The sequence below is a fragment of the Saprolegnia parasitica genome (genome assembly GCF_000151545.1).
Source record: "Saprolegnia parasitica CBS 223.65 unplaced genomic scaffold supercont2.26, whole genome shotgun sequence".
Classification (NCBI taxonomy): domain Eukaryota; phylum Oomycota; class Saprolegniomycetes; order Saprolegniales; family Saprolegniaceae; genus Saprolegnia; species Saprolegnia parasitica.
Window position 1 is genome coordinate 383,471 of NW_012156420.1, and position 7,452 is coordinate 390,922.

The 7,452-nt window shown below is 60.8% G+C and overlaps 4 protein-coding genes across 4 annotated transcripts in view; 2 read left to right on the forward strand and 2 right to left on the reverse strand.

The window, feature by feature from the left end:
• SPRG_22195 (hypothetical protein) overlaps positions 1-915 on the reverse strand; it is a gene marked incomplete at both ends in the record, with an annotated part of 3,921 nt that extends 3,006 nt beyond the window's left edge. The window contains 3 exons of the mRNA XM_012346081.1: positions 18-251; positions 675-854; positions 907-915. Of these exons, the coding sequence (XP_012201471.1) occupies positions 18-251; positions 675-854; positions 907-915 (423 nt within the window). The remainder of the gene's footprint in view (positions 1-17; positions 252-674; positions 855-906) is intronic.
• A 205-nt stretch (positions 916-1,120) lies between these two features.
• Positions 1,121-3,618, forward strand: SPRG_07274 (hypothetical protein; the record flags this gene model as incomplete). Its single annotated transcript, XM_012346054.1, has 10 exons — positions 1,121-1,302; positions 1,356-1,476; positions 1,530-1,917; positions 1,972-2,176; positions 2,220-2,570; positions 2,620-2,750; positions 2,797-2,926; positions 2,981-3,208; positions 3,261-3,407; positions 3,454-3,618. Exons 1-10 carry the CDS (start codon positions 1,132-1,134, stop codon positions 3,616-3,618), a joined length of 2,037 nt encoding a protein of 678 aa, XP_012201444.1. The 5' UTR covers positions 1,121-1,131.
• Positions 3,619-3,710: 92 nt separating this feature from the next.
• SPRG_07275 (hypothetical protein) lies at positions 3,711-5,739 on the forward strand (the record flags this gene model as incomplete). Its single annotated transcript, XM_012346055.1, has 2 exons — positions 3,711-4,847; positions 4,882-5,739. The coding sequence occupies 2 exons, from the start codon at positions 3,711-3,713 to the stop codon at positions 5,737-5,739; spliced, it is 1,995 nt and encodes a 664-aa protein (XP_012201445.1).
• A 193-nt stretch (positions 5,740-5,932) lies between these two features.
• Positions 5,933-7,388, reverse strand: SPRG_07276 (hypothetical protein; the record flags this gene model as incomplete). Its single annotated transcript, XM_012346056.1, has 7 exons — positions 5,933-6,289; positions 6,331-6,486; positions 6,537-6,634; positions 6,686-6,807; positions 6,869-6,949; positions 6,999-7,272; positions 7,313-7,388. 7 exons carry the CDS (start codon positions 7,386-7,388, stop codon positions 5,933-5,935), a joined length of 1,164 nt encoding a protein of 387 aa, XP_012201446.1.
• Between the last annotated feature and the right edge of the window lie 64 nt (positions 7,389-7,452).

Genomic DNA, 7,452 nt, shown 5'->3' on the forward strand with positions numbered 1-7,452 from the left:
TCGCGCTGTCGTGGTACTGAAGCGTGTTGGGCGTTCTTGCAGTCCTTGGCGGCGAGGATGGCCGTGCGCATGATCTGGATCGAGCGCGGGCGAGCACGGTGGCGACCGGCAAGCTCGGCGTACATCTGCTCGACGGCGCCGCAGAGGGTCACATCACGGTACTCCTTGTACATGTTGTGCGTGCCCGAGCGCGAGTTGTAGCGGATCCACACACCGTAGTTCTTGACGATGCGCTTGTTCTTCTCACGAAGCTAGAGAAATACTAGCGTGAGCCACGAAGGTTCGATCGCGTGATGGATCGAGCGAGCGAGGTAGGATGATGCGGACGCAATCAATCACATATCGCCGTCGTCGTCACCAGCGAGAACCAGGCTACTGCAAGTCATCGCCAGTCGCGCGTCAGGGTGACCACATGCTATGGTGACACCGCCGAGGCGCGACATGTGAAGGCGGAAGAAGTGCACACAACGGTCTCGCCGCGAGAATTCAACGGTTTGCAAGCTGGACCGTTAGGTCTCGTGGCAGGCAAGCGTCTAGGCCCCAGTGATGGGGCCGCTGAAGCGAGAGGGCACCTCCCGGCGCCATCGCTCCAGCACGCAGGATAGTATGATGATGATGATGATGTCACACCCATCGTCTCAGTCGAGACCACATCGGGCAGCGAAGGCACGTACCTCGTTGAGGCAGAGGATCTCGCCCGTCGTCTTCTTCATCTTCTTCATCTGGTGGAGGAAGTACCAGAAGCGCGACTTGGCGAGCACCTCGTTGGGGGCGAAGAGCTTCATGCGGAAGGCAGGCGGGTTCGGGTCCGACTCAGTGGGGGCCTTGCGGCCGACGACTTGGTATTGGTGGATCTACATCATAGGCGTCGTCAGCATCCGGTGCGTCTCAGCAGCAGCAGCGTACAGCAGGCATCTTCAATTAAAGGCAAATTGCAAACTATGTTGCCGCGGCGCAACCCGAGCCGCCGGGACCAGCGATTTGTAGTCGCCAGTCAATCGACGTGGCACTTTTTATCCAATGGCCTTGCGATGTGCCACTTGCGGTGTTTTCATTGGAGGATACTCAAAACCTCCCACAATACGTTTCTTAAAACCTCTAGGAATACATACGCTGCAAGATCGCAACAACATGGGCAAGGACGAGCTGGTCGCCAAGAAGGCGCGCCGCGAAGAGCATCTGCGCACGATCTACGCGACCCTCGAGGCGATTGTGCCCACGTACGAGACCGCAATTGCGACGCTGGAAGCGTCCGTTGCGAGCAACCGGACGCCGCGCGGCGTCGAGCAATGGTTCTTCCTTGTACACATCCGCATGCCATGTGCGTACCAGGGCCGCTGACTGCGCCGCGATAGTACCTGCGCATTGTCGACTTGGGCGTGCAGATTCGGCGGGGCGAACTGCGCCATCGCAGCAGCGCCCGCATCCAGTACAAGTCGCTGACCAAGACAGTGCACGCCAACGCGACGACCAACGGTAGGCCATCATCTTACGCAGTATCAATGATGGGCGAACCATGCTGCGTGTAGGCCTTGGCATTGACGACGCCAACGTGCTCATCAACGACCTCGAGAAGATCCATCGGCAGCTCAAGAAGCGCAAGCCGATGCAGCTCGATATGCTCGAATCGCAGTTTGACATTCTCGACCGCGATACCATCGGGCCGCTCGACAAGCGTCTCTTCGAGTGCAAGCGGTCCATGGAAAGCATGCGCAGCACTTATTACTCGAGCTGCGCGATCGTCGTCCACGGCGACCTCCACGTCGAGCTCGTCATCAAGGATGGGATCGACATCGTCCTCACAAGCCGTCGCATCTGTACGTCTATGGCAGTCTGCGCCTGTGCTCCAGACGCCGAGCCGTGGCGTTCCTTTGCCATCACTGAGAGTCTGCCGCCCGTCAAGAAGCCGACGCCGCGGTACAAGCATCGTGATACCATCTCGATAACATCTCGATACCATTTTGATACTAGGCCCATCACCGAGGAGACGAATGACGCGCCGAGTCTCAACGACCTCAAAAAGAGCTTTGGTGTCGACGTCGACGAGCGTGAACGCACGACCGAAGCCTTCCACAACGAAGTACTGGGGCTTGCGCCCGTGGATAGTGCACCGAGTCTGCCGGACGCTCGGGTCAAGCGCCGATGCTTGCCGCTCCAGCAAGCTGTCCAGAAAGAGGTATGTGTCCTCAACGACGCCCGCGAAGATTGCGTGCGTCTAGGTTACGTCGGCGCTCGATGCGTACTCGCAGTCGACGGTCCATGCGATTCTAGCGGCACTCAAACTGATGGGGCCTCCCATCCCGGCCGGGAGTGTGCCGTGCGCCGTCCGCTTTCACCTCATCGAGTGGAGCAGTAGTGCCTCGAGTATCGACAAGGTCTCGATGGTCGCCAACATCGCCACGTCGGCGAACCTGCATGTGGCCAAGTGGGTCATGCAGGACATGACCCTCTCGGTGGCCGAGGTCTCGTCGCTCAGCACGCATCTCGCCCAGAACGCGTGCTTTCGCCACGTCATCGAGCTCGACTTGCGCGGGCTTCTGACGCCGTTCACTGTGTTCTCGAGTCTCTTGGTAAAGCGATGGGATACAAACCTTTTGTGTGAAAGACGGAGGTGTGTAGGCGTCGGTCGCAACGCTCCCGCTGCTCGAAAGCCTCGACCTCTCGTACAACAGCTTGCATGCGCACGGCCCGGAGCTCGCGGCGGTGCTGAAGCTCTGCCCGCGCCTCCGCAGCCTCCATCTCGAACAATGGTATCTACTCTTGTACGTCGATGCTGGACACGCGCGATCGTACTAGTCGACTGGAGGGCCTCGAGCCGCATCTGCTGCAGGGGCTGGAAGACAGTGGCGGGCTTCTCGAGACGCTGGTCCTTGCCGATAATACGCTGGACGGAAGCTTTCTCGAGGCCCTTTGGGCGTTGCTACCGGTTCACATTTCACTTGCAATGGCAGAGGACATCTCTCACATTTTTTTGCTCTAGACACTCTCGCTGCACACACTGGACCTGCGCCACGTTCAGACCCATCAACCAGACACAATCGCGTTTCGGTCGTTGTCGACGCTCCAGCACCTGTTGCTCGACGCGTCCACGCTTCTGCAGAGCGCGTCCTTTGTAAGCAGCCTCAACTCGGCGTTGATCGACGAGTCGTGCGTGCTCCGGACGCTGTCGCTGCAATGCACGTCGCCGCCACAGGACGCGATGGTCGAGGTACCAACGGCGTCGAGGCAGTGGACATGTGGGCGCTCATGCAAAGTTCTAGCTCCTTGGCCATGTAACCCACTACGGACAGCTCGAGCGCTTGTCGCTGCTGGGCGTCCCGTCGCTGCCGCCACTTCACTTGCTCGTGTGCGCCGGCCTCGCCAAGTGCGCGGAGCTCGATCTCACGCTTCAGCTGGCGGCGCTGCCGGTAGCCGTTCGTAACCTGCACGATCGCTGACTGTCGCCCTGTGTAGCCGTTCATAGAATCGCTCTCGGAGGCGCGGCTGCCAGCGCTCAAGCACCTCCGCGTACGCATCTCGCCGCCCGCGTCGCCCGAGGCCATCGAGAGCCTCCGCGGCGACGTGCTGCAGCGCCTCCCGGCGATCAAGACCATTGAAATCACCTCGCGGGCCGTCTAAAAAGACCGGATAATAGTGTATCCGGATGTGATTTGATTGGAGCGAGGTGCGAAAAGGCCAGGAGCATGATGAAACGAAGTCGGGACCGGGTCATGAGAAGCAGTAGCCGGTCGCCGCCAGAGCACTGGGAGGACGTGGCCAAGGTCGGTGGGCTCATCGCCGCCGGTCGCTTCGGCCACCTCGTCTGCGCCCGCGTCCCGCTCGATGCCAGCTACACTGTGGACCGTGACGAGAGCTGGACGCCACTCGATCTGCTCGATACGTGCTACGACCAAGGCCTCTCGGTGCACATGGTCATCGATCTCACGAACACGTACAAGTACTACAGCGGCGCGAGCGAGCTCGAGACGCGCAACGTCGAGTACGTCAAGATGCGCGTCGAGGGCTTCGCCGACGTCCCGTCCGAAGACGTCGTCCACAGCTTCATTGACGTCGTGTCGCGATGGGAAGCCTCCTTGGCGCAGTATGCACCGGACGACGACTTAACGCCCGTCGCTGTCGTGCACTGCACGCATGGCCTCAACCGCACGGGTTACCTCGTCGTGCGCTACCTCATGGCGACCCAAGGCCTCTCGGTCAAAGACGCTCTCCGCACGTTTGCGGCCGCGCGCCCGCCCGGTCTCATCAAGCACATGTACGTCCAGAAGCTCTTTGAGATGTTCGATCAAGTCGACGAGCTCGAGCTGCCCGTGCTGCCGTCGTGGGCGATGACCAAGTACGACCGGTCCCAAGATCAACTCGCCAGCGCCGATGTCTTTAAAGCCACCGAAGACGACCGCGACTTGCACGAGAAGGTCGTCCAAGACATGGAAACGCGCCGCAACGACCGGCGCAGTCCGCCAAAGCTGCGGCGGATGCCGGAAAACTGGCGCAACGCACCAAAGATCGGAACGCGCATCGCCAACACCAACTTGGTTGCGATGCGAACGCTGCTCAGCGACGACTATAGCGTGCCGCCCAGCGAGACGTGGACGCCCGAGGTGTTTGTGGCGACCACAGCGGCCGCTGGCCTCAACGTGCAGCTCGTGATCGACCTCACGAATACGACCAAGTACTACGACGCGATTCCTGGCATCCGCCGCGAGAAGCTCGTCTGCGAAGGCTTCCACGCCGCGCCGACGGCCGCGATCGTCGACGCGTTCATTGCGCTCGTCACGACGTTCGATGACACGTCCTCGTCATCGCCTGGCCATCGCCGTGCACTGCACACACGGCTTGAACCGCACGGGGTACCTCGTGATCCACTATCTCGTCCGCGTCAAGGGTCTCTCGCTTGTCGACGCGCTGGCCGCGTTTGCCGATGCGCGGCCGCCCGGGCTCCTCAAGCCCTTGTACATTGAAGTGCTCTTTAAGACGTATGCACCCAACGACGTGGTGACGTATCCCACGTCACTGCCGGCATGGGCCCTCGCCAAGTACAGCAAGGACAGTCGTTCGAGGAAGACGAGCAAGAAGACCAAGAACACACACGTGACCAAGGAGATGCATGATGCGCGCAAGCCGCCGCCGATGCAGTGGTTGCACATCCCGAACGCCGGTGCGCCGATCACGTCGCGAAGCCATGTGACCTTCCTGCCGCTCAAGACGATGCTGGACGCACGCTACGATATTGCACTTGACGACGACTGGACACCGCGTGCGTTTGAAGCCTGGAATGCAACCCACGGTCACCTCGATGCTATCATTTCGATGGACGGCCCCGGCTACTTTTACGATCCGGCGCAGCTCTCGGTGCCGGTGTTCCACGTCCGACTCCTCAGCAAGTCGTCTCCACACCCGCCCCTCATTGCGAGCTTCTACGACGCGATCGCTGCGATCCAAGCGCAAAAAGAGACGACGAGTGTGCGCATCGGTCTCCAATGCGGCACCATGTCCCGCGCGGCGTTCTTCCTCTTGCACCACCTCATGACGCAAGACAAGCTATCGCTTCACGACGCGATGGCCATCTACACGGACGCGTATCCGCCAGGCCCGCTCCTCCGAAGTCTGCTCCGGGACCTGCGCAAGCTCGATGGCGACAACGCACGTCCCGCGCCCAAGAAGGTGGTGTTTGAGAGCGACGAGTCGGATGTTGACGAGCCTTTCGGCAGCCATGTCGAGACGGACCAGCCCTCGAGCTAATATAGTACGTTGTTGGTGATGTTATGTCACGTCGCGAGTTGAGCGAGTTGTCGTTCCAAATGGTCTTTGATTGCCGCACGATGGGTTTCCAGAAGGGCTTGACGCGTCCGCATTGCAGCGTGCAATGCCCGGTAGAGCACAAGCCCCTGCGAAGCAGCATAGTATTGAGGAGCAGGTGATGATGGACGCTGCTTTATACCTTGGCGTGGGTGAACGCAATGAGAACATGCAGCGTCGCCGGCGGCGTCCGGGCGTTGGGGCCTTCGAGCAGCTGCTGCTTGAGCGTCGGCGGCAGAGTGAGCCACTCGTCGTGCTCTTTTTGGTCGAGGTACGACCGTAGCGGGAGGCGCACTTCGCCCGCGAGCTCGGGGCGACCGCTGGCCGTATCGACAACTTGAACGTGCACGTCGCAGTGGATCGACGGCACGGGAAACGTCAGCGCATGGTCCCAGGACGGCCACTCGTCGTCGAAGCGCGGGTCCGTCGCTTCGAAAGGCGCAGCGACTTGGCCGCTTTTTTCGAGCACGCGAACCCGTACAAACGGATCGATCTACCGCTGTCCTGTTGCGAAAGCGCGCGTGCAATTCGTACCAGTTGCCGGTTGACGCGGCGCGGGAGGTGACGCGCCTCCAGAATCGTGACGCGCACAGTGGCTTGGCTCTCGCCTGATTCCTTGAGGCACGAGACGCCACGACTCGGATCGATGGTTTGCGTGGCTTCGATCGCTAGCATTTCAGCACAAATCGCCTGTGCGTTGTAGCGATGAGTCGGATTCGACGATGGAGGCGGCGCCGTACATCCATAGTGACGGCGTTGGCGGCGAGCTGGTCGGCGACTGCGCGCGACGGCACGCTGGCCGAGATGCGGACGTGCGACGGTGCCATGGGCACGTACGCTGGTGGTTGTCGTTGAGATCGCACTGCGTTTGTGTCAAACCAATGCCGACTGCAGTATGAAAGAATGCGAAATAGGTCGGATGTGCACAGTGCCCGCGGCTCCGACGCCCGGCGGCGCGCGAGCACAGCGGCTTCGGCATCGACCAGAATCGCGGCCCGCGCCCCGTCAAACCTGTGCACATGCGACAGCGCCTTATATATAGAGAGTGAGAGGATGATGTGTGATGACGCACCTCTCGTCGACCGCGTCCATGGTAGCGCGACGTCGGATCAAGACGAGCTGCCCATCGCTCTGCCGTTTTTCCGTGTCATATCTACCATCACTCTTTATCGTAGAATGATGGTCCTACGTGGCAGGCGTACCGCACTTTGCACTCGACCAATCGCTTCTGCAGTGCGATCCGCGCGGCCAACGCCACCCGCGTCGCACACTTCTGCGCACGAGCCGACGCGGTTGCTTGGCACTTGGCGACAAACGCAAGGGCGAGTCCGGCTTTGCGAAAGGGCGTCGGAAAGAGACCACTCGTCGCCGGCGTCCACGTGCTCGCCGCCGCATCGTGCATGGCGCGGATCGTCGCGTCGATGATTCCGTCTGCGGCGCACCTGTTCTGCTTGTCACGCCAGTGCAAATGGGCCCCTAGCCGTCGTATAGGTACCGGCAGACGAAGGGCGTATACCGGCGCGCAAGAGTTCACGCAGGATCGGCGCATTCGCGCGCTCGCATGCTTCCATGTACGGCGTTCGCTGCGTCATCTGCGGCTTCTACTGAGACGATGGACGAGGCGTGTAGAGGATTACCACGTGACGGTGGTCGACG